This window comes from Rhea americana, unplaced genomic scaffold (genome assembly GCF_003343005.1).
Source record: "Rhea americana isolate MKP2758 unplaced genomic scaffold, rheAme1 scaffold_5, whole genome shotgun sequence".
NCBI classification, from domain to species: Eukaryota; Metazoa; Chordata; class Aves; order Rheiformes; family Rheidae; genus Rhea; species Rhea americana.
Window position 1 is genome coordinate 7107720 of NW_028186645.1, and position 27119 is coordinate 7134838.

Here is a 27119-nt window from a genome sequence, read left to right on the forward strand (position 1 = left end):
CCCTCCCTCTTAAGTCTGTGATGGCCTGTCTCTTCTGAATATAATCTTAACAAATCACCATTTAGTAGCCCTCACAACAATGGGCTTATATATCAGTGAAGATCTATGCCGTCCTACTGGAAAAATCCTAAAAGTATGTGAGTTTGTATAAATATGAAGTAGCTTTTTAATCCAGTTTTGTGAAATTTTAGCCAAACAGCAAGTGAGAAATTGTAACTATTTTCTAGAGAGGTACTCTGAAAATATGACACTGTACATATTCAGTTTACTGCCCTGTTTTCCTTCTGTGGAAGATTACTTACTTTTTGAAGCTCTCAGTAAAAGTTTTTATGAAACTAAAAGTAGTGAATAAAGACAAGCAGTGGAATGCTTTTTAAAAGAAAGAAAAAAGGAAAGAAAAAGGTATGTGACTGTTTTCTGATAACATAAATTATCCACATGAAATTATCATATAATTGAAGTATTTTGAAGGAAGGGGGACACCAGCAGTCTTTTATTTGTTATTACCTATTTATTTTGGTCCTTTTATAAAAGTAAATCTTGCACTGGAAATGATGTACCATTTTATTAATTTCAAGCTGTCCCAACATCACATTTTCAAAGGATTTTGTTAATCTGAGTGACCTGAAATCCAGTTAGCTAGGCTGATTAGTTCTTCATTTTGAAGATCTTTATTCTATTTGATATATAATCAGCGTATTTTAGTCAGCTCTTTAGGATATATGACTCATCAGAAGTAGTGCAAAAAATTAGGCTGTGCTGTAAATGCATGGCTCTAACATCATCATGATTTTTGAGTCATGTTCTTCATTGTGTTTATTTCCTTTTAACTATTGACATGTTTCCTTTTACATTATAGACATTTCCTTTCAAATTAGTCTTGAATTTTTATTTTCTTGACAGATCATTCCATGTACAGATGGATTGTTCTGTGTACAGAACAGGCAATTGTATTTGTCAATTGGCACACAATGTTGCAAATCCTCATAGTGGGTCTTTGAGTACTGCTGATCTTACTTGAGGCAGGTTTTAGAAGCAGAGTTAATAAGGCCACCTGAAGAGGAGTTAAATTTGGACTAATAAAAGATAGACTTTCCATAAAAATAGCCTGCTTATGTTCTTAAACTCTTAAAATACGGTAACAGAGTTGCTACAACAAAATTAACAGGGTTGTTTTGCTCTATAGCACAATGCTTACCTTCTCCCTTGTACTTTAGTAACTTTGTCACAGCTGCCACAAGTGCTATTCAAATTGTGGTTTTGCCTTCCATGCTGCCTATACCCAGCAAAAGCAGCTGAGGAAAGAGGAGAGTCCAGAAGAGCATTATCCATGCAGCAAGGTGTATTGCATTTCTATTTCTATATTTCAGTTCTGCATTACTGTTGAAATTGAGAAAGTCTTTACAGTGATAAGAAAACTTGTAATTTCAGAAAGGCTAAGTTTGTCATGGGGTTGCAAAAAACTTAGCCTTCATGCAAGGATCATCTTTCTGCCAAAGTTCAACCCTTTCTGAAAGCATGGTGTCACAGGAGCCTCTTCATAGAAGGTCACTAGATTTTTATTTYATTTTATTTTTTACAGAAATAGGACAAAACTGTATTTTTTTTTCCTGGCTCTGTCCTTAGAGATAGATGACTATTTTAGCTGATATTTTCCAAATTTTGGAAATGTCAGCCTGGAACAGACAGCTTGCAAGGAGAATTTCACTCTGAAGTAGCTGGTTTGGCAAAATTATGAATTGTCCTCTGTTTCCCATTAGAAGTCTGAATACTCTCTTAATAATGAACAATGCTCTTAGTTCTGCTTTTACTGTGACTTCCATGATGACAACTTTCTGGAATTAGAAGACCCTCTGTGAAGTGTTAGACTACTACCAGTTCTCTAAACTGCATATGTGCAAATTTATTAACACACAAATAATGATTTTATGAAGTACTGCTATCAGATGTATAATCACAAATTTAATTCATTAAAATGAATTGAATATTCTTAAGGGCAAAATATTTGTGTACAGGAGGAGCAAGAGCAGATCCACAATGTAACGCCTCATTAAAGGATAACATTCCATTGCTGTATTCAATGTCAATATTCCCATATGATCTAATGATAAATGAAAAAAAATAAAGAAAAAAAAGCAAGAAAAATTATAGATACATCGGCAAATCTTTTACTCTCATTACAATGTATGCTGTCTATATTGCATACTCTTTTTATCCTTTGTTCTTTTTTTCCTAGTTCAGTAACGTGACCTTTTGTGGCTTTGAAATGGTAAGAAACCTGGAAACACAGCCTGTTTTCAATATTTGTATTTGCAATTCTCTTTATGTCAGTGAATATTTGTTTGAAAGTATTTCAAATAAAATTTCAACTCTTTGGGATAAAACAGATCAAATGTTTAACATCTTAACATGGAGTCACTTTGGGATAAGCAGAGATGTTAGAAAAAATGCAACACTGGATTGAAACTGTGGAGTGTTTAGTGGCAGCTATTGAATTTGGCTGGGATGTTACCAGAGGATATTCTTATCAGTTATGCACAGGGATGTTTATAAAGAGTTTGGTCAAATAGAGTGTTGTTTTTCTGTATAATCAAAATAGTTAAGTCTCCAGTGGGTGATCTCTGCTGTTCTTTGTTTATGTTCAGACATTTCTATTTCTTGTCTCACAGAATGATCCACGTGTTATTTCCTTGGAGGTCTTTCACAGTACTGACCAGACTGTCTGGCTTATCTTGAGATTAGTCAAGTTTTAGGTGACCTGGCTACATCCAAGTACAATGAATCATTCATTTTCTCTGCTTATTATTGAAAGTAAACTGTGGTGTTATTTATAAGATTTATTTATATGTCAAAGGAAATACAGCTACTTTACTTATTTCTGTCTCTTATTTTTCATAGCATGATTATTTCAGTGCAAATATATGGTATAATACCCAGTGTCTAGCTAACAGAGAAACCTACGAAGGTAAAATATTTGGATTTTAAATTTACAAGAGAAAGAAAAAGAATCATAAAAATTATAAAACAGTCTATAAAATGAATTGAGTTCGGCTAACTAACCTCAGATTTGTGGAGGAATTCATATTCCACTAAACTTGCATGGAATTTGGGGACGAATCTCCCTAGTTCATGTGAACATATCATTCTTAATTGCCAAATACCTCCTTAATTTTAGAGCTCTTTAATATCCTTAATTTTGTCCTGCTTCTAATATTCTTCTACAACTCATTATAATGGGGAAAAGGAACAGAAACCTATGATTTTGACAGGTCGGTGCAGATTATGGAAAGGCTGTATAGAAAGAATCCTGGGCCTCCGCTGTGTCCTTAGCACAGCTCTGTAAAGCCATCCAGTATCTTGTTCTCCTGCAGTTACCTATTAGGCCATTTGTTGATAAGACCACCACCTAGTGCACAGAACGCAGAAAGCACTTACTGTTGACAGTCAACACTGCTAAATGACCGCTGAGAAACTTTGTATTACTGAGGTGAAAATTCTTTCTTGGCTAGTTTGTGTAACATTCACATCAAATGAAATTATTCAGACCTTGAAAAAAATTTAGCCTGTGGACAATTCAATACAGATTTAAAGTATATTAAAAGATACATATATAGAGAGATATGTAAAACATTTTACATAAGCAAGGGAAGAAAATTTCAAACACACATGTATTTTTTGGTTCTTAATATTGTTTTGCATATTTATTTGAATACAAAACAGCTACTTTTGCTATACAGATTGGAAACTAAATTTGAAAAATCTAGATCGCAAGTTCTTTTAAAAAGGTGTCCTGAAGTCCACTGAGATATCTACTATCCAGACATTGGTGTGTATATGTCCATGGAGTATAGAGTTAGCTGAAGGGAAGTATTCTTATGCCAGAATTAGTTTTTGTGAATACACTACTATTTCTTGTCTCATAAAAGAGATGACTAGGAAAGGACTCAACTCATGACCAGTACAGAAAAGGGACTCAGGAATTTCTCACAATACAAGAAGGAAGATACACCAGACAATTAATAAGCAGGAGGTTTAAAACAAATGAAAGAAATATGTCAGACAAATTTAAGCAGAGCAAATTCATAAATTGATGTTGAACAGGATGATCTACATACATTCTCTGGTCTAGAGGAGTCCCTCAACCACAAACCTGTAAAGAGTATACAGGAGAATTTTCTATGCATGTCCTCGTTCTTGTTTTTCCCCATGTCCAAATATTAGACTAGATGGACTATTTCTCACTTTAAATGACTTATCTTATGTACTGAAATATACTTTTCATATCTTTATTATTTCACTACATTGAAGAAAAACCTGCACAGGCAATTATGTTCCTTCTGAGCTGCCCATAAATATGCCAATAGGCACATCCATTTTGTATGCAGTGCAGAGTCTATATATTTAGTATTTGTGAATGTACAAAATCAATCAATTATATAAACTGGTGTATATATCTGTTTTAAAGTTACTTAGTAATCTGCAGTTTGTTAAAGAGATGATAGATTAATGAAGATTTCATTTATTCTAGAGGATGTTATTAGTGTCACGTTCAACAAAGAGAAGTCATGGAGCATGGTAAGAAAATGGACATTTTGCATTGGCAGTATGCTGCATGATACAAGTTTGTCTGATGGTTTAAAAATTCTAAAATTCATTTTTTGTGGCCATTTCTCTGCCTGCATATTTTGAGCTTTAATATCACTACTCCATAAATGCTGGCATATTCTATCCCAGGATTAAAACTTTTTTTTGCAGATTTTTTCTTGTCTGATAACATCTAGTTCATASTATAACCTACTAATTTTACTGTTAGATTGGTTAGAAACAAAAAGATATCAGTTGTAAGTCCCTGTCTGCATGGATTTAGATGGAGATCCTGGCACCAAAATTTGAAATTTTTCATCTGAAAGTATTTATTCTACCTATAGAAAAACTTGCTTAACTTTCACCTCCCAAGTTTTCCATTTGCTGATATAGGTGGAATGGTTACAATTTGCCTTGGTTTCAAATGAATGATAGTTTCTATCCTAGTAAATACCAGGATCTGAATAAATCTAAGTACTACTGAAGAGTTTTGTAGGAAGACATTCCACTCTGATACTTCTAAGCCTTTTCTGTCAATGACACAGAGCTAGTTCATGCTGAGAATCTGACTGTAGCAAACAATATCAGAGCAAATTCAGCCAAGCCCCTTCATAATGCCAAAATGCAGAATTTATGAACTTTATATATTCTTTCTCTCAGATGTCAACCTGCTTTTATAGTTATGATCCCTTCCATTATTGGTCAAGTTGCCTTCCTCAAAAATTCTATAGCAGGAGATTTTCCAATAGACCAATAGCATTTCTGATAGATTATCAGCAGAATACTGGAGTCAGCATTTACAGGAGTCAGGTATGTTGTGGAACCAGTGACAGTTTCTCTTGCTTTGCTTATGCATGTTGTGTTTATAAATTAGATTAAATTGTTTATTTTTCCTTGTCACTCTAACATATCTGAACAAAGAAGGCAACGGTGTTGTCAGTAGTTTAGGCAAGACACTTCAGCCCAGGAGATTTTGGTGCTGTTCTCAATTCCTTCAGTGTCCCCCTAGTCAGGCAAATTGCTTTTTCTCTGTGCATCAGTTTTCATACTTATAAATCGGGACAATTTACAATACCTGAGTATTTATTCACTGGGTGAAAGCCACTCTGAAGAGATTTACAGAATGCAAATGCTTCTCTGGTTTGTGTTGTAATTTTGCCTGACAGAAAATTTCTCTTAAGTTTTCGTACTTTGATAAGTCTGCTTTGGATGCACTAAAACTGCAAAACAGGAATGACATTTTTCTCTTTCATTTCTGTGCTAGTTCCTTCTTCTTGTCTACAATATCAAAAAAACAGTGAACACAATTATTTTGATGAATGAGTTTTTATTTTTAGCTGGAAATGCAAGCTACTTCTCCAGGCTTCCCACAGATTCAGCTACAGCTTCTTTGGTTTAGGTACAGCTCCTTTCCCTCAACTTAACAAACTTTTTATCTCCCAAATATAAGGGGGGAAGAAAAAATCCTTTCTTGTGTATTACAAGGAACTATGAGGGGGGCAGTTGTATTTGACCAGGTAAAGGAAATAGATATTTGAAGTCAGATTCATAATATTCACTGCTTTCTTTCTCTAGCATAGTGTACTACTTGCTCTCTCCTGACTTAAAATTCATTACCAGCTTAAGCATACTGTCTAGTGTTCCTTTTTTTGGTAGTCTATATAGTAAAAGACTATGCAATTATCTTAGTTGTCAATACTTACTGTGTTATTTCTCTCCAGAAAAAGGCAATGGTTGCTGTTTACAAGATAAGAAATCGCAAACTGCAAAAGAATACAAAGTTTCCAATGTTTGAATTTCCAAACGCTAATTTTGTGCCATATGGAATGTTTTTCCACCCAGAGACACATTTTCTGTATGTTTATGGAAATGAGGTATGTATACAAAGAAAGTAATATTGAGGTTCAGTGTAATGTAAATTATTACTTTTGGTGGAACTACATGGTCCAAACTTCTTGGTTGGACTATTTCTGCAAAGTTCTTGCTGATTCCAATGGAATTAAGCTCAAGATCATTAGATTTTCATGCATTTTCCACGTATTGGGCTCACTTGTGTTGCAGGGTTTGAATTGTCTCTGTCATATTTAAATTGCTGTGAAATGACTTTGTGAAATGACTTATTAGTTATTCAGCATCTGTAGCATCGTCAGAAATGGGTCTTTAGTGAGGAAATAATTTTAGCTTTGTGATGAGTACTCAAGACACTATCCATAAACAACTTCTGGGGATGAGGAAATCCTGAATCAACAGAAAGAGGTTATTTATTATAAACAAAATTCTATATTCTTGCAGTTTGGTCTGTTCACAGCACTTTATGTATGTATACATTACTGAATACATTAATAAGATAGATTGCATTTATACACTTGCTGCTCACTCAACAGTGACTATTATTTCTTTCATAGGTGTGGTTGTCCAGTGATGGAGGCAATTCTTTTCAATTATTAATCAGTCTGGAAAATGAAAAAATTGTAAAAACAAACACATGTGTGTACACTCATTCAGTTGTATTTGTGAGTGATAAGGGAAGCATTTTCTTCAGTAAGGCAGGTGAGGAATTTAAACCTACTTCTGCAGTGAAATGAGGCATGGCAACTACATGAATAGGCTTCTTCATTAACTTCATTAATGTTAATACTATTCCTCAGTAAAATGTTTGAAGGGTTACAGAAAGTMTTTGAAATGCTACAGTCATATTAATACTTCATGTTAGTAAGTCCTGAGTGAACTGCCAGGTTAGAATAGTTAAAGCAGAGACAAGATTTGTACAAAGAAGTAATGTTGTATTGGTTATATAGATGGAAGACTGAACCTTGTAAGCACACAGACCTCCTTGTAGTTTGAAGAGTAGCAGACTTCAGGCAAAGTATTACACTGATATCAACATACACTTTCCTTGTTTGACTTTATATGTGATTGTGCTAAGCATGAGGAATCTTCACTAAATGCTGAGAGACTATCAAAGGACATAGTGAGCTAGTCAGTCATATACCATATTTCCTTGTTCATCTGTTGCAGGATGCAGATGGCTATAATCAAGTAGAACCTATACTGTCATTGTACAAACTGCATCTTAATAGGCAGACTTGTCATTCCTCCCTTTCCATTTGTGGTAGTGTGCTATGTAAAGCATACTAAGATAAAATTGGTTTATATAGATAGTATTATGAAAGTATAGATGCAATTTAGCTGCCTTTTAATTCAGCTCTTCACTTGAAAATGAGAACACCTATAAGAAGATAACTTTTCACATGTCACTTTGTGACATAACAGTGATTCAGTRATCTAAGAGCTGCTGGTTTTAGTTGAGTGTTTTTGTACTATACTTTGCCATGAAGGAAGAGAAAATGTGACATTATTTTTGCCTAGTGGAATTCAAATCCAGCTTGTTCATCACTCCACTAGCAGAGAAAGAAACCTATTAAGATGGATATGAGTTGACAGATTTCACTGGAGGACACATGTACTGATGTTTTATCAAGAAGTAAACCATATGTGAAAAATCATGAAAATTGGTAGGAATTTTGTCATTTTTTTCCCTCATAGTTCAGGCTGAGGCTTAGGATTTCTAATTCTATAATGAGCTGCATGTACATAAAGCCCTCTTTTTTTTTTTCTTTTTTCTTTTTTTTTTTTTTAAGAAATTCCTTGACTCTATTAGACATAAGTATCCACCCCAGTGACTAGTGCAGGATAATGCTCATGATATCTTTTGAGTATCTTAGGAGAAAAATTTCCATTTTGYTTGCTTGTCAATTTGTTTTAAAGAGGTTTTCCCACATTAATATACTGTTAGTGTGCTTCTTTAGAGATATATCAAAGTAATAGATCTGACTGGAACTACTGAACCTTGTAACAACCATTTTATCAACTTAAGCAGCATTTTTGCCTTTTCCTCGTATGCATTGTTGTCTTTTAACTTACTGCCTGTATTTCTCCTCTGTAGGTTTGGAAACATATGCCATGTCTGTGACTTCAACAAGAAGTGTTTTCAGTTTATACTGTGACCACTTGGGAGCTTTGCATCTAATTAATTTAAATGAGTCATATTTTGACAGGCTACACATAAGAAATCTAGATGTTTTAACATCAGTGGAGGTCAGCTGTCAAAAAAAGTCTAACTAACTTGCAAAATAGSCTTAAAATCTGTAAGGAACAGTTTATCTCTCACTATGCACAAGTGCAAGAAGATTGAGTTTGTGCAAGAAATATAATCAAATATATCCTTATGGTATGGAGAATGCCAGGCTGTAGTACATGTATGGCTATATGTACATTTTAAGTGTATAACCTGGACTATGTTGCAGCTGTTCAGCATTCAGGAGAATAGATAGCTATGAATTCTTTAGTGCCAGCCTCCACTCTACCACAAACTGAGTGAACTGAGCTCTGTATTTTGAGTCACTCCACAGCTCTTTCCAAAGAGAGGGACCTTGCTTGACCTAGCTGGTGTTGCCAGGCTGCACTTAACTGGTGGAGAGGCTTTGAGCTTGCCCTTCGCCCTTGGAGCACAGCTGGATCACTGTATATGGAAAAATAAGGATTGTCTTTTCTGATGCATATAACTTTTCATTTATCCACGGTGAATTTTACCAGAACTTTTACGATCACTCCCACAATACCAGAAGCCTCTTGGAACTCCTTATAGTTACACATTTTCTGTACTGCCCTTACTTTTCCAATTCAGTTTTGAATAAATTAAACACTAATATGCTGAACACAAAGACCATGTGGAACTCTACCAGTAACCTCCCTCCCCTGAAAGAACTGACCATTTACCCTTCATAAGAAGGATCCCTTTGCTATAGGACTATCAATTTTTCAATTGCTTATTTATTCATGAAAGGATATTTCCTTTACTACTGTCACTACCTCTTTTCTCTTAAAGCTTTTATACTGACTTACTGAAAGCCTTTTGGAAATCTAAACAGACTGCATCAACTGGATCTGTGAGAGAACTCCAGAAACTGAGTCAATAAACTGTGTTGTCTCTTCCCCAGTGTTTCCTATTTGTTGGTATGTCCAGGAGTTCTGATTTTTTTTTATTATTCTTTCTTTCCACTAGTTTGTCTAGGGTTGGCATCAGTAGTTCCTTGAAGTTCCCCTGGTGCTCTTTTTAAAAACTGTTGGCAGTTAGCTTCCATGGTCTGCTTTTAAGTGACCAGTTACATATTACAGTTATCAATTCATCTGTTTCACCCTTGAATCCCTTTAGAATTCCTAGGTGACACCATCCAGCTGGTGGGTTTGTTCCAGTCCTTCAGTCTCAGCTATTGACAGTGCCATTTGAAGCAGCCCCTGCTCAGAAGGTTCCACACTGGAGACTCCCCCAGTTCTTCCACAGCYTGTCAGACATAGCTACCAAAAATTCACTTTTTTTTCTGCTACGACACTGTTTTTTCTGATCATTTTTATACTGTAATTGGTCCTACAAACTATCTAGGAAGTTTCATGTTCTTGATGTGTTTGAAAAATAATTTTCTACTATCTCTGTGACTTTTGTAAACTTTTCTTCAAATGTTTTGTGGCTTGTCTTCTGTGTTTATGCACTCAAATAGCCAAAAGTTACGATATCATCTAGTATCATCTCCAGTTTTTGAAGAGCACCTTTTATTTCTAATAGCATTTCTCACCCAGTGTTTAATCTAAGTACACCGTGGACCTATCTAATGGTCAGGAGCAAGTCAAGAGTTGCTTCGCCTCCTGTGGGTTCCCTAACCAGCTATTGTGTGAAGCAGCCAGTGACAGAATCTAAACGTTAGATTTTGGTATTGAATCTTGATGGGACATTTAACCAATATTCAATCCCAATTAGTGGGATAACAAGTTTCCTGTTATTAATATATTCCTCACCTTCACATCCTGCTTGATTGCTCTTAGCATGTCCCAGGTGCTCCTACCATGCTGGTCTGGCATTGAGTAACACGATCCTTCGACTGTATTTTTCTGATTCTATCTCCAGATTTCAGAGTTTCTGACATTACTGGTTTACAGAGATAGCTTGATAATTGGATTTGACTCTAAACTTTCCTTGACATATAGTGCCACTAACTGTACTGGCACAGCTAGCTTTTCCTTTTATACTTTGTACCTGACTGTTATTGTTTTACTGATAATGGCATAATCAGAATATTATACCTGCTAAACCAATGCAAGTACTACCAATCATCATTCAATAATATAATCCCACTGTCATTTATTATTCCTTTTTCGTGATACTATAAATCAGTACAAAAGTAGGCTAAAGGAATACGTTGATTGCTATTTAGAGATTTTTGAAAACAATCACACAGTTCAGCTAGTACAGCTTTTCCTTTGCTACAAAAAAGAAATAATTGTGGTATTACAGATTCTGCTATTTTGAGACCAAAGAAATGTAACTTTTAAAATGATAGCTATTCTGTGGACAAGATTTCCATCACAAGGAAAATAAACAGCCTCTTTTATATGAATTAATCATTTTCATTGATTCCATTTCACGATAGTTTTTAGACTGGATTATGGGGCATCAAAATAAATTCAGATTCTATCATAATAGATAAAGCATAACTAAAATGATGACCACCTTCTTTTCTCTGATATTCTAGGAGGTAAACAAATTATTTGATCATGCATTGTCCCCACAATATRTCACAGAACAGCAAATGATATTTTTTGAGCATAATTCACCCAGCAGAAGGAAGAGGAGTATCAAGAGCTCAAGTATTCATTACCTGCATAAAGGCCAAGTTATACAATATTGGTAAGATAATAATAATAATATATTAAGACTTAATAAGTTGGAGTATTTAATTCTTTCAAATGTTAACCAGCAAAGGGGCATTGGCAAAATATGTTATAGTTCATATTTTGATTTTTTTGATATGCTATTTTAGAAATTTAGAAATAAATGGCAAAATGTTTTACCAAATGTCAAGTTCCATAACTGGGTTGCAGAAGTACAGGTGGCTTTTTTWAATCAGTTATTACTTTTTTCTCTCTTACAGTGAAAAATAGATCCACTCTTATACTTTTGGTTCAAGCAAGCTTTGCTGAAACTCTGTGAATTCTCAGAGACTGTTAAAACGTTATTATTTGTCAGGTAGTGAACAGCAAATATTAGAAATATTACCTCTTGCCTTTTCATTGATGGCTGGAGTGACATAAGCAACAAATTGTCTAGTTAAAATAACAGCCATTTGAGAGAGTCACAGTTAATATTTATTAGAAGTCTGCTGAGCCCAGTATGTAAGACTGCTGTATCTGATCCTTAAAATACTATGTTTTACTTTTTATAATACCTGGGTTTATTGTAACTTCTTACTTGTTTTCTTCCTATGTGCTGATATTATGTGTTGAATCAGCACTTTACTGATGCAGCACACTTCAGCAGACTCTAGTAGGGAACAACAAGAGTGGACCAAGCCTTATTTTCAAATGACCCTTAAGTGTTTGTAGTTATATCAGTATTTAAATTTTGTAAATGAATGTAATGCTCACTAGAACAGCATACTAATGCAATGGGTTATATTGATAGTGCCAAAGGTACCCAGTCCACAATGCATGTGTTGGACTCTGGGCCAAGTTGTCCAGTGTGGCTTACATTGACACTCCTCAGGGTGATTTGAGGCTTTGTTCAATCTACAAAGGACTTGGAGTGTCCCCTGGCTTGATATATATCCCACAGGTCTTTGCCTCTGTTTATTGGCGTGACTCAGGTTTGTATATTGGGCATACCACCTGACCACACTCAGGATATGGCTTTTAAAAATAAAAATAAAAAAATAAGTTGTTACTTGGATAAGTTGTTACTTCCTTATCTCCTGATTTCAGGGCTTGTTTTCCAAGTGATGCTGTACTCGTCCACAACATGTTCTCAAAGTGTTTGTTCTTCACAGAGACACAAAAGGGAGAAAATTGTTTATATTCTTTTTCTAAAACAACTGAAAAGACTTAAGATGTTAGAAGTAGTTTTCTGAATCTATAGGACTATCTCATACACCATTAACAGAATACATCAATCTCTGAACAGCCCTCCATTGAAAGTACTTGATAGTTCTTCTTCTAACATGGTATAWGGGACATCTTACTCAGCCCCCAACTATCTATTTGGCAGTCAGTCTGAGAGGACAGTTCCTTGTATTACTTCTCTAAGGACCATAAGAATGGATTTCTTGTTAAAGGAAGCTGAAGTCTATGCTTGGTTATTCTGGTGTTTCTAAAGAACTGTCCTTCAGTGCAGCAGTATCAATTACTTTCTCATATTTGCATACAGAGTCTGCAGTACAAAGTAGGCATTCTGCACAGATGCTTGGAATCTCTGCTTTGGCTAGAACAAGCTCTGAAAGTGAGGGCACAATCTATTCAGCACAACTTACTGGGTCTGTCTTTAGCTGAGTACTGATGCCATCAATATTGCAATTTCCAATACTTTTTCAAGACTAAAAGTTTTATGGTGTCTCAACACCACTTCCCCACCATATTCTGTCTTCTGTAAAGTTTATATCTGCTCTACAACCTAAGCTTTTTCTTTCTTTCTTTCTTTTTTCTTTTTTTTTCTTTTTTTCTTTTTTTTTGGGGGGGGAGGAGGGGGTGAAATTCCTAAGGGTTGGGTTTTTTTTTTAAGAATTTGTGTCATATTAAAGTAACAAAGTCCCATCGCTATTGTCTGCCCCAAAGCACAAAATTCTGAAGAAATGATTGCTCTACRCATTTTAAATGTCACAATAGAGGAAATTCTTACACTCTTCACTGTCTTTAGTGACCTGTCTAAGAATCAGGGAATTTCAACTCAAGTATGTGCCAGCTTGTATGAAGATGTGCTTCAAGATAGCTCATTTAGAACCCACAAGGCATATTCCTAGGAATTTTAGAAGAGAAAAAGCAACTTCTTATGAGTATTCCCATAGCACACAGAGTTTATAGAAACTGTGCTCCGTGTGTGTGCATGTATGTGTGTGTGTGTGTGTGTGTGTGTATATTTTATATATATATATGTAGACTAACTCCTCTGACGATCATAAGTAATTTTGGTGTGGTATCTCAGTTTGAATCTGGTAAAGCTTTGTTTCAGTCACTGAATAACTTGGCTCAGAGCACCTTCTTCTAGTAACTAATTCTGTGTCAACTGCCACAGAGTACATATGGACACGGCTGCATGAACTCTGTTTACTGAAAGGTAAGTAATTGCTCTTTGGGGTTTTTTTTTCAGCAGACAGGCAAAGGGCTATACAATYTAAGAATCCAAATCTATCTCATCAATTAGTAGCATTATGAGGACTTTCTTTTAAATATCCTTTCATCTGTGCAGGACACCTGACTTCCACATCTGGTATTTGCCAGTCTGCTTTGACTTTRGAGAACAATTTATCTTCAGAATTTGTAGAAATAGCATGAAATGTATATGCTGTTTACCTGGGGAATTATCCAACACATTATACTTCCTGTCATTATAGGCCMGTAGGAGCAGCTGTGGTAGTCGGAGATTTCCCAATGCAATATTCTCCACGTTATTTGTCCTCTGTCATTGTAAACGTTCTGGAGAAGTTCCCCATTGAATCTGAAGGAAGCAGTCCCTGCATAAAATATACATTAACTATTACGAAGGGCTTAAATGACAGTAACATAATACTCCACCTTTCTAATCCTGGTAAGTTGCAGATGTAGTCAGTCAAGTGTCATTGATTCTTTAGAGTAAAAGGGATCTTCATATACATTCCCTCTTATTTTAMGCCCTGAACTGAAGTCCTGTGTTGCAATACCACTGTTTCCTATTCTAAATAGGTACACCACTTTTTTGTGGACAAAAAGCTCCACTTGAAATACAAGTGCCAAGAATAACCTAGCTCAAAAGCCATTATCTTRTAGCAGGTGCAAAATACTTCTGGATGAGATGTATTTTACCTTTGTGACAATTAGCTCCCAGATCACAGCTCCTGAGTTCTGAAYTCAGCAGGAACCAAAAGATCCCACATACAGACCATGAAGGCAGAATTTGTTGGCAGCTGAACTACCAAAGCCTATGTTGAGTCCAGGAATCAGTGAGGGGTTTCCGGCCATTACACTCATGAAAGTAAGGCCTTGCCTGCTTTGAGCAGCAGTAATAGTTGGCTTACAGAAGCCTTTACTACATCCTCTCACTACAAACCTCAGCATACTATGAGTGGCCTGGTCTTGTGAATAGCAAGGGATGCCARGAGCTGTTGCTTCTCTGAGTAGCAGCTCCTGGCTTTCATTCCTTTTGAGTTCATAACCTAAGGTTTTAACCTCATGATGTAAACATTTTCTGCTTATTTCAATCATTGCATATAAACATGGGTATAGGTGCATATATATGGGTATATGTAATAAGGTTGTATATATTCTTTCCATTTTAGTTGTGGTACACTAGGAATACAGTTATACAATCATTTTAGAAATTGCTATAGTATACAAAGATGGTATCTTTTACGAGCTGATTGTTAGCACKCCAAAATTTGTTATTGCCCTCTCACAATTAAGTCACTGTAAGGGCTTGTGGGAGCAAAATCCAATGCATTGCAAAGTCAGCTGCCAGCGTTCTGATCACCTTCAGCAGTGTTGCAGAGCGCTTTACACATGCTAGTGTGGTAAGATGAGGAAGTGGAAGAATTATTGCTCCATCCATCTGCTACAGYTCTCCAGCTGAGCTGGCAGTGGTATGGGTCACTCCATACGCTGCAAATCAGTTTTGGATGAAAATGTGGTGACTTTAGATAAAGATAACCCAAGAGGCAAAACTGCATTATCTTTCTTTTTGAGGTATGCTAAATTTGCTATGCATATAAATAAATTGGTGATTGAAATCAAGTATTTGAGTACAAATGTATGTTCTTTGCGCAGGAGGCATGAAGTGTTTTTTTTTGTTTTGTTTTTTTGTTGTCTTTTTTTGTGAAAAGACACTTTCAGTCACTGCTCAGGCCAAGAAGCTTTGTCTCTTTCATTTTTTGCTAGTATTTATTCTGCTGTTTCTTGGCTTTTTGCTCCTTTGTCTGTCATTTCTTGTGAATTTTCCCCCACTCCTTCTACCTCACTGAGACAACACTCCCTTTTAATCAGTCTCTGTGCTTCAGTTTTCCGCTTGACTTTGTTTGAGGCAGATGCCCCTCAGATTTCATCTGTTTCATAAAGGAGCTTAGACTCTGCATTTCTCCTAATCAAAGGTCGTTATTATACCCAACAGTGCCACAAGTCTAGTAGAACTCATCTTCTTTCGACATATGGTCCTGATGAGGTTTGAAAGGCCTAATCAGTAGTTTTAAAATAGTGACACAAACTCAAATTGTCCTTTTCCAGACATAGTACAGTGAGCTGACACCTGTATCAGTCACTTCTTTTCAATTTTTCTTACTACAGCCAAAAGTGTGTCACTATATTGTTCTGAGGAAGGAGTACTGCCTCCCAAAGTGCCTCTCTTTGCCCAGTGAGTTTGTAAGTGCACCCAAAGATCATATCTGTCCTACAGGGAGCTTTAGGCTGGTCTGTATTTTCTCAGTAGACTGTAAGATCTTTCTTTTCTCTGTTTGTTACTGGGAAATAGCGAGGTGACTGCTTAAAAGGTCAGCTTCCCATCAAGAATTGTCTTGGACCAGACGACCACTTATGTGTTTGTTGACCAGAAAATGTTAACCAGAAAATTTAAATGTTTTAAATTTTTAAATTTAATTTAAATTTAATTTTAATTTTTAAATTTAAAAATTTAAATGTTAACCAGAAAATTTCTGCTTCTGTTGCATTAATTTCAGGTACAGCTTTGCACTGGACAAATCCAAAAGAAATTCCAGAAGCTTCCTTTCCTCCTCCTCCCTTTCTTATYGGCACAGCAGTTACTAGATTTACTAGTTAAAATTAAGCAATTGCAGTCCCCCTTGCACTATCTGTTATTTGCTAGAAATATTCAGCACAATAGCAGGGATCTATTTGGCTTCTGAGCATTAAGAAAGTCGGAAGCTAAAACTCCTCAGAAATCTCACTCATAAAATTAGATTTAAGTAATCCTTTTTTTTTTTTTTAATTTAAATCAAAAGATATTTCATCAGGTAACCACTCTCAGGGTTTCTGGCCTGTCACAAGAGAACATTTCCACTACAAAGCAGTTGATCTCGCTAATGCACCCGTAGCCTGAGTCGTCAAGATCCTCTTCCTGAGACTATTGCATGACTATTTATAGCAAAATCCTGATAAAGCTGCTTTAGGACAACTGTTGTTCAGGTGCACAGTCTTCTCCTGCAATAAATACAAGATAATATGAGGATGCTTATCTCACAGTGAAAGGAGCATAAACTACATCCCATTGATCACAGAGTAAGAGCAGCTGGATTTCAGGGGGTTATGCACTAGCTAATCCTGCAGCAGCATACAGAACTCACCTCCTTGTGTAGTTCTGTGCATGGGCAGACAGGCAGATGCACTTTCACAGATGAACAGTGCATAAAAGTCCCTGCCTAGACATGCCCAGCATACGTCTTTTGGAAGTTTTAGAGATTCTAGGTGGAGGTTGCCATTATTTCAGTTCTCTAACACTAAAAAGACCTTAATCATTTCTTTAATAACTCAGGAAGGATAGCTCTTACATCCACCAGTCTCAAAACGATTTAACCCTATCCAAACAATATTTTAACATCTTTATTTTTTTTTCACTTCCTGACTGTTGTAAATTATTAATGAGAAGATTAGTATTTATTGTCATGTTTTGTGAGCATTCAGAGAATAGACATGTGAAAKCAGAAAAACACATGTAAAGCTAGGTGGGTTCTGAAGAAGTAAGAAAAATAATTTGAAGTATGAACAAGGAGAGAGTGGTCAGCAAAAACGTTTTGAGACCTGAGCTGTTTGCATACTTCCCAATTCTTTTAAATGACCAGGAAGGGATACTACAACCAATGTCAACGTTTCTGAAAAGCCAGGGTGCTCTAAGCCTGAACTGTCCTTCCCTTCATGGAGTGTGTGTCCCCAAMTCATGAGCTTTAGCATTGTCCAATTAAAAAAAAAAATAATAATCTTTGGTTATTTTTTTGTAAGCACTATTTAAAATAATAGTTTGTTTTAAAAGATCATGGTGTRATTCTCCAAGACAAAAAGCAGCTATGTCATTCTTAAATTTTGCTGATAAGGATGCATAATGTGATTCTGCCTGGTTCCCTTAACAGCAAGTTCTGTGCTACGCTGAAATTTATTTTTGGTGTAGCTTTTGAAACATAAAAATTCAGAGACACAGACATGGCTTCTTCTGCAGSGCACAAAGCAGTTTCAAGTTATTTTGCAAGGATCTGTAGAGGCCCATAAAAGCAGTTTCTATGTCATTTCTTGCTTGTGTATTGGTCAGAAAGGTAGGCAGTGCTGAAAAAAACTATGGTTAGCTAGGGAGCTTCTCTGTCTATCCCATCTCTAGCTACATTAATGGTATTGGAGGGGGGGGCTATGGCGGAAGGTGATTATCAAAAATGTTTTTAAATGAATTACAGTATAAATGTTATAATCACATGACCTTATGTGTCATGTTAAAATGAAGTGCTGATCATGTCACAGTTTCTACCTATAAGAGTGTGATTGCTGTAGCTAACATGAATTCATCGATCAGTGTGGAATTTTACTTAGAAAGTTTTGTTTATGAACATTGTTACTGAAATTATGGGGTAGATGATTGTTTTGCTCTGTGGTCTATCAAATGGCAGAGTCATAATTTAGGCACAAGTCTACAATGCTAAAAAAATAACAAAGTTTAACTCTTTGCTTTGCTTTTGTAAGGTAAAAATGGATTTAGAATCACTGATGTGGAAAAGACAGTGCTGATTCCAGGGAGCAGCAGCTTCCTAATCACGGCCATTCTGGACAATCAGACTGCAATAGCGGAGCCCACCATGCCTGACAAGGTGCCTTTCAACATAAGCTTTCCATCCAAGCAATGGTTCATGCATAACTTTGGTACTGCAAATGGAAAGAAATGGGACCTGAAGTTAGACACATGCAGATATTCAATACAAGAGTATAATCATATAGCAAAGAATGTCATTAAATACTTGGATCTGGACACAACTTACAATTTCACATTCAGGGTAACCCCTCAATATACAGGTAAGAGACTTGGCATTTAGTTCTTTTTGAAGTCTATAATTTGTATGCAATGCATACAGCAGCCATTAGCTGTTTTGGATAACTTTAGGCAGCCCAACAACGTCAGCAAAGATAAACTTGGAATTTCTCTACTAAAAATCTCTGTCCTTGTTTTCAAACAGTATTCTGTGGAAATTTTATTCTACATGTTTGTTTTCAGCCAAAAGTGAATTTTACTAAATTCTGTCTCTCTCCCCTTTCCCACTCAGAAGTAAAAGCAAAGACAAGACTTTGGCTCTTCTGAAATCTTTTAAGTCTCTTTCAATTTGATAGTGACCACACACACATTGTCGTTATTCTTATAACTTAGCACCAGGTTAATTTAAAAGCTGAAATTAACTATAAATGTAGGACCTATAGGTACATCTGTAACTTCGATTCAGCATCTCAGAGTTAATTTGGAAAGTGGCACCTTTCCATTGATTTAAATGAGCTGCACATACGACCCCTTGCTTTCATTAAATAAAAATGGCTTTTGACAATTTTCAAATGAAAAACGTATATAAATGTAGTTGATGACATTTAAAGTAAAGCTGAATGTTTTATTTAAAAAGTATTTATTCATTTTCTATTGTAGATGAACATATACAAATATGCCCTTCACTCCCAGACCCCACTTTTTAAATAGCTGGGCCTTACTAGATCATTGAATAAATCAGACTAATAAAATAGAAACAAAGAGAATGGACATAACAGTGATGACTGCTTAAACAGAATCCTAATATAGCATAAAAAATGAAGCGGTTTGACGCATGTATGTAAAATTCACTAAGATCAAAGAAAAATACTAACAATAGGCAGTTTTAGAAAGTTCTGTGATTTATTACAGTTCTTGATGCTATGCCTACTTGTATATGAAATGAATGCATATTAAATAATTCTAATTATGATTTTAATTATGTGAAAAATACTGTGGATTATGGTAACATTTGTGTTGTAAAGCAAATTATTTCTATTGCAAAAGTTTGCATGAGGGAGCTATTTAAAAGGAGACTATCATGATCACTAATATAAACATCTCTCATCCAGACTTGAGAAGGGTAATTCTGCAGTAACTGGTGTTGACTAGTTGAAGTTAGAGCTCACCCTGATGGACAAGTCACTGAAAATATAAATATGTGGTAGTGTCATTGGAGCTGTTCAAATCACTGAGAAAAATAGCCCCTAGATAAGTCTCTAACATTCCAGATTAGGAGGACAAAACCCTTCAAAGACACTTTTTTAAAAAAAGATTACAGCATTTAAGAATCCAGGTCCATTTGGGAAATTAAAGACACTGGTGCTCTTAAACTCCAAGGCATATGTGAAAACACCAACTTTCACTTACAGAAAGGAGGACAAGTCCTGACCAGTGCATCTGATAAACCTGAGCAACACCCAGCTATCTGGGGAGGCAGGGAGGAATTCAAGGGATGGGCATTGCTYCGGACACAGGAGCACTTTCTCTTAGGCTGAGCAAGCACTCAGCTAATACCAAACAGTATTACCAGGATTTATAGCTGATTTTTGCTGGGAATAGGTGACCTGTCAAGATGCCTTGTTGCCCATGGTTCTGTAAGGAAGCTCTCACAGAAAAGGCACATGCACCCTTCAGGAATGCTAAAATCTTCACAGTCAAATTACTACTTTTGGCCCCAGTTAATAGTTTCAGTGCTACCTGTCTGACCTTTCTGCCTGTTAAAAGCTAAAACCCAACCCTGCTGCTGCCAATAAAGCTGCTAGCACTGATGCTTGTGTGCACTGCAGATGTAGTGAGGCTCTTGCTCTGATAGCCATGACCTGAATTGCCCCCTCTTATTGCTGCCAAGTGAGTCTGTCCTCTGTGTATAAACCCTCCATTCAGGGTTCTTGCTCACTGCACAATGACTTTGCAGCTTAATGATTGAACTCTAGTCTCTGATCTTAAGACTATCGTTATCAGTTACTGGATTAATAAATCAAAACCCGTTGCAGCTGTCAGCCAGGAACTTGGGACCCTTCCTTCCCCCTGCAGTGCTATCAGGTTAAACCGTCATGCTCCCCCATCCATGCTCTGTTCCTGGCTTCATTAACCCTGTGTATGTGGCTACACAACAGGCATTTCAACAGTAGGAAAGATGTAGACAACAACCTACTCCCCAGCCCCATAGGCTAGTAGGTAGCTTCTCTTGAGAGACTAATTTGGACTCTCTCACTGTGGAGGATGTTGAACAGAGGGCTTGAACTTTTTGGTGCATGTTCTAACCAGTGGATTATGCTGCCAAAGGTAAGCACCCCTCGCTGATTTCATAAAACTAGAGAAGCTGCATACAGATTTTAGAACAGAAGATGGACACTGAAGATTTCTTTCAACCTGACTCAATACACCAACAGATTGAGCTCCTTAGGAAATTTGGATGCCACTCATTAACTTATGTGAGAGCTAGATTCTTACTTGCATAGGCCAGAACAGCTKGGTAATGCTCAGAAACAATGTTGAAAAAATACAAGGACAAGAGACAATGGGCACAAACTGAAATATAGGAAATTCCATTTAAACGTAAGAAAAAAGTTTTTTACTGTGAGGCAGGTCAGACCCTGGTTGTGGAATCTCCATCCTTGGAGACACTCAGAACCAGACTGGACAAGATCCTCAGAAACCTGCTCTAGTTGATTCTGCTTTGAGCATGGGAGTTGGACTAGATAATCTCCAGAGGTCTCTTTCTACCTCAGCCATTCTGTGATTGTGTGAGCACTGGGAATTTGCAGGCCAAACAGAAAGGCAAACTCAGCCTTTAGACTTAGCCTTCATCTTAGCATGGTTTTATCAGATCATAACTTTAGCTTGGGTGCTTGAAACTCAGATAAATCCTGTTTTAAACATCTAAATCTTCACTGAGATCTAAACAAATGAAACTAGTCATGAAGAAAACTCCTTCCTTTACACTTGCATGCATTTTCTTTTGTGCATTAACATGGATAAACTTAAAAATAAGTGTGTTTAAAAAACAACAACAACAAAAAAAGAACTATTTGGAGATTGTGTATATTCTAAGTCTAAGTAGCAAGTTTCCCAAAGTTGCATTGCTCAGGGTAAGAATGTTGCTATGGCAGAAGCTGACAGCTAAGATCTGTTATGTGGTTGTGTAGAGTACTGGAGATGGGAAGGAGCTGGCCTCTAAAAAAAACTAAACCCAAGGACCAGAGAGCTCAAAGTAGTAGAGGAATGGAGAAACTTTTAACATCAGTACTTTGTATAAATTTTAAATCGTGATGTAAGTGCAGATGGAAAAGCTAAAGACAAAAACTTACTTTCATTGCCTTCAGCTGCAGTGCAATAAGGGATAGGTTGGCCAATCAGCCAGACTGGCAAAGAAGCAGTTCCTGATATTGTGGAGGGAAAATACACAGAGTTATGATGAAGAAAGATTTTCCCTATTCCTTTCACATACCAACTGATCCTTTGAATAGATCTGTGAAACTGAGTTCTAGAGTTTGAATTTATTTATTTTTTTCTTTTGGGATGTTCTTTAAGTATAGAGAATGGAGTACTGAATATGCCTTCAATTTTTTTTGCTTGATTCACAGCTTATCCAATGTTCCAAATGCGACTGATAAACCTTGTCATTGGCAATCCATCACTACTGGAAGTGACTACAAAAGAGTATTGGGATGAAATTGATAGTTACATACTGGAATTCTCTGTTAACAACAAATTTTACAAGCAAGTAAGGGAAGACAAGTCATCCTTGCTTCTACAATGGAGTTTTCTTCCTTTCTGAATAGCTGTTGTAATGTGAGAGTTATCTTTAGACTGATAGAATCTGAAAAGGTATAGATTAATTTATGTAGTGTAAAAAACAATTGTGCAAAATTTTATTGAAATTTCCAGTTCATTTTTTGTCAGTCCTTGGATAAAGCATTCCATAATGAACATGATTCGGGAATATATTATGATATGATATGAAACTACGAGTAACAAGATTCCTCTTTTTTGTTTTTGATTCATTTTTGTATTACTTCTTGAAGTTCTTTCATAACATCCTCTAAAGAGATGGTTTCTTTCTGAGCTTTCTCATTTCAGAGTCCCTTTCCTATTTAGTTATATATAGCTGTGCATTTGATTATAAATATTGCACATGAGATATAATAGGGAAAGACTAAAGGAGGTCATATGATAGGCATTAGGTGAGATTAGTCTTTGTGAGAATGGCTTCTGAAGGAATGGGTCTACCGTGATATGGAAGGGAAATCTTAAATTGGTATTAGGAGACTTCAAGAATTGGGTAATAATCTGAGAACCATCTTACACTGATTTGTCATTAGAAAAGGTTGTAGAACAAGTCAATTAAAGAAATAGCAAATAACTGCCAGGACAGAGGCTGTTCATCCAAGAATTTTAAGTAGGAAATTTGTGATTTGCTAACTGTAGTGTCATTTCAATCAGTCAAAAGAGCAGAGAACGACAAACATGCCACCTGTTCTTCAAAAGGACTCCAGGGGTATTCGGAGGAATTGCAGTGCCCAAAGTCTGACTTTTATGGGTGGGAAACCGATTGAAATTATTGTAAAATAGATTTAGTAGACACTTGCATAAAACAAAATCTGAGGCAAGAATCAGTGTGAGCTTTAACAAAGAAAATCATGTCTGGCATGTGTAGCAATTGGAAGAGATTGAGCTAGCGATTATAGTATATTTGGATTTTTAAAAAGCTTTGAGCAAGGTCCCTTTTTAAATTTTCTCAAAAAAACTAAGCTTTCATGGAATAGGATGGAAGGTCATCCATCAACTAACAACTTGGTGGGACCAGGAGATCCAAATAAATGGTCATTTTTTTTACAAAAAATGAAGGAAATAACTAGTGGGTACAGAGGATCTCTATACCTTCTGCACAAGCTATTCACAAATGACATCACTGAAAAGAATACTGAAGTGGGAAAGTTTGCAGAAACACAAAATTATGCAGCACATAATTGTGACATAAGTCACAACTATGACAGCAAAGAGATGCAGAAAGATTTAATCAGTGCAGGGCAACAAAGTAGTAAAATGTGTGGTAAAATTCAAGGTTAACAAATACCTTTTGAAGAAAACAAGGAGCTCTAACCTAGCTGTTACAGCTCCATGCCCTATGGCAAGAAAATCCAAACTGAATATTAGAATTATTTTCTTACAAAATGAACAGAGAAAAAAATAGGAAAGTATCATGATGCTATTGTACAAATCCTGCTTGAGCAAGGGGGTTGGACTAGATGATCTCCAGAAGTCCCTTCCAACCTCAACCATTCTGTGATTCTGTGATCCTGTATCTCAGATACATTCATCTCAAAGGCAGATGTAGTAGCATTAGATAAGACATAAAGAAGGTGAACAGTAATGATGAGAAACAAAGAATTGGTTCCATACAAGCAAAACTGAATAGAACATTCCTGCTTGGAAAAGAGATGACTGAAGGCAGATATGGCAGATGTCTACAAAGTCAGTGGTACGAAGATGGCTTTTCACTGTTTCTCAGAAATGCAGAAGCTGTGTAGTAATTCGAAACAAGCAAAAGAAAACACTTTTTTACACGCTGCCTAACTGAATTGCTGAGCTTATTGCTGCAGAATGCTTTAGAAAACCAGAATTATAGACAAGATTAAAAATTGATTAGACAAATATACGGGGGATATGTCCATTGTTTGTTATTGAATACCGTGACCCAAATGCCTTAACAACTAACTATCAGAAATAAGGACCACTTTGTATTATCCTATTTCTTATATTCTTTCCTTGAACAGTCACAGTTGGTCACTGTACAGATTGCTGGAATAAACGGACCTTTAGTTTGACCACAGTGGCAGCTCCTATGGTTTTATGACAGACACTTTTTCTTTGAGTGTGTTCAGTGTCATGCTGAGGCAACATCAGTTGAGCAATATGAGAAGTTCAGTATAAAAATAACACCCTTTTCAAAGTATTCTTTCCATTTGTATCTACCATCCCTCTCCACTGTGATAGGCATTGCCAGTAGCTAAAAATACAAGCCCATAAATAACATCAGTGCCAATTATGTGTCACAGTGATCTGCCTGTACCATCCTTGTCCACATCATTTCTGTTGATCAGTTTTACCAGCTCATAATTCACAACTGCTTTCCTCAAGTGCTCTGGTAAAAGTATGGCATTGCCACATAAACTGGAAACTAACAAAATCAGGCTTTGTTAGATTAAAAGTAAAACTGTGAATTCTTCAGAACACCTCACTAAGCATATTCGGCCATGAGTACCTTCCTAATTAAAGAGGGACACCTTAAGTGGTATTCTGATCATTACTGTAGAAGCACAGTATAGGGATAAAGTGAACTTTGAAATGAGTTCCAAAATACACTGATTAAAACCAGCTCCTTTATCTCCTTGCACTAGCTTAGGAGGCAGGAGGAGCAGACTTTGCAATGCTGATATATCTACCAGTACAAATAATAAGATATTTTCTACATTCCTTTAAATCGTAATGTTTGTTTTGGGAGTGCTAATTTATTTTCACAATGTTAATATCTGCAGGGTAAATCTTCAATAGCTGTGATTATCCCAGAAGCATCATGTATTTGTGAAACATCAGCATTTATTATAACACTGAAGACTGGCTGCTTATATGGGAAAACAATTCATTACATTTCTCCAGTTCCAATAACTGCTGATCTGTGGCTACAGAAAGCTCCAAGAGATGAAAACGGTTTTCTTATCCTAAAAGAACTGCCGGTAAGAAAGCTAAGCATTCACCTAATGGTGAATGTTGAAGAATTGGTATAGAAAAGGAAGGACTTCCTACTTCGTGCATTCATTTTTGCAGGAGAATCTGTTAGCTCACTTGTCGCTGCTGAGGTGATGGTCAGAAATGAAAAAAAATGATAATCTGTTTTCTCTGAAGTGGTTGCTGGGAACTAAAATGTTACATATAGAAAAATGAATTGCTTTGTTTTGTATCTTTTGGCTTTCATATCATCCACATTACTTCTGCTTTATTATCCTGACATTAAGAGTAGCTTCTTATCATCCTTTCTACATAGTGAATATGTATTTAATCTAAGTCCCTCTGTCTTTTGGTGCCTTTATATGCAGGTAAACTACAGACCTCCATCTATACATGGAATAGCTATTCCACTCAGTGATAACTTCTATAATGCAGATCCCAGCAAACCAAGAATGAGAAACTATTTCAATATTTCAAAAGTAAGATGTCTGTAATCATTTCATTGCTGCTGAACATATCTTAAAGCTATGAATTATTTTACCATGATGTATTTCACACATCGTAGTGTCTGTTTTTCTATCACTTACTTTAAATAATCAGTGTTTCGAAAAGCAAACTGTACAGGCAGGACATTTCAGTGGTGCGCTTGCTGTAGCCTATTTCCTTTCAATGTAGACCTTTTGGTTGCATACTACTGCAGGATACATATATTTACAGCAGGCTCTGAAGAATGGGATGGTGTAAGCTTATAAATATTATGTTAACAGAGAGGATATAAATGGGTAAAATAGGAACTGAAATATAAAATCAAGTAACTTCAGTGTAAACTTTTAATCCTAGTCATTAACAAGGAAAGGACTTGTGCCAGTTTCCACTCTAAATCTATTCTCATCACCACTGCCAGAATTACTGATAAGATGTCATGAATTAAAATAGAAAGGCAAGAGAGGATATCTTTCAACTTAGCACTTCCCATCTGAAAACACTATAGTTAAAATAGGTAGCACAGTGCACTAGTCATGATCATTCTGAGATTGTAAAACATACAGGGAAAAATAGCTTTTTCATCAAGATTTTCAAGTTGGGACTTTTAAGCAGATCATTGCTTTCTGTGTTGATAAACACAAGAAGTTAACACAAAAATGACACTATACCAAAAAGTGGTAGAAGTTTTGTGGTGCCCCTGTGAAGGTACTATTTTTCTTAAACCGTACCTACCTCTCTGTGTTCCTGGCTTTTGCCTACACTATAAGTGGGTTTAAAGATACTGTCTTTATAGACACTTCCTAGCAACTAAGCACAGGTCCACTTTCTGCTTGTCCTAGAAAGGGGAAAGGATGATTAAATGGCTTGTCACCATATTTGGAGTCTAAAGAAATAGGAGCTTCGGCAATTAAATAAGCTGAGGCCAAGCACTGGAAATCTCAGGTAGGCAGCTGGGTAATTCAGGCAGAACTAGCTTTAGGCTTGAGTACAGAGGGCAGTCTTTTAGGCCGGAGACTCTTGGGGGAAACACAGCAGTTTCCCCCCAAACCATCCACCCCATAGAGCTCCCTTAAGAATAGCTGACTCTGGCTTCACTACCTATGCCTTGGCCTCAGTATGCATTTGCCTTTATTCCTGCTCCATGCTGCTGAAGGCAAAGGCCGTGCTAGCAGAGGTGCTCTCCTCAGCAGTGAAAAGTAGGAAGCTGGCAATAGAGGTTTGTATTTCCCTCTGCCTTCCTTTCTCCCTG

General features: G+C 36.3%; 1 protein-coding gene across 1 annotated transcript in view; it reads left to right on the forward strand.

Moving 5' to 3' along the window:
* The window catches only part of CATSPERB (catsper channel auxiliary subunit beta), a 43939-nt gene that overhangs the window by 10979 nt on the left and 5841 nt on the right, over positions 1 to 27119 (forward strand). Inside the window, exons 7-14 of the mRNA XM_085317637.1 lie at positions 15 to 133; positions 2237 to 2269; positions 6306 to 6458; positions 6990 to 7134; positions 18328 to 18654; positions 22240 to 22379; positions 25195 to 25392; positions 25753 to 25863. Coding sequence (XP_085173763.1) covers positions 15 to 133; positions 2237 to 2269; positions 6306 to 6458; positions 6990 to 7134; positions 18328 to 18654; positions 22240 to 22379; positions 25195 to 25392; positions 25753 to 25863 — 1226 coding nt within the window. The remainder of the gene's footprint in view (positions 1 to 14; positions 134 to 2236; positions 2270 to 6305; positions 6459 to 6989; positions 7135 to 18327; positions 18655 to 22239; positions 22380 to 25194; positions 25393 to 25752; positions 25864 to 27119) is intronic.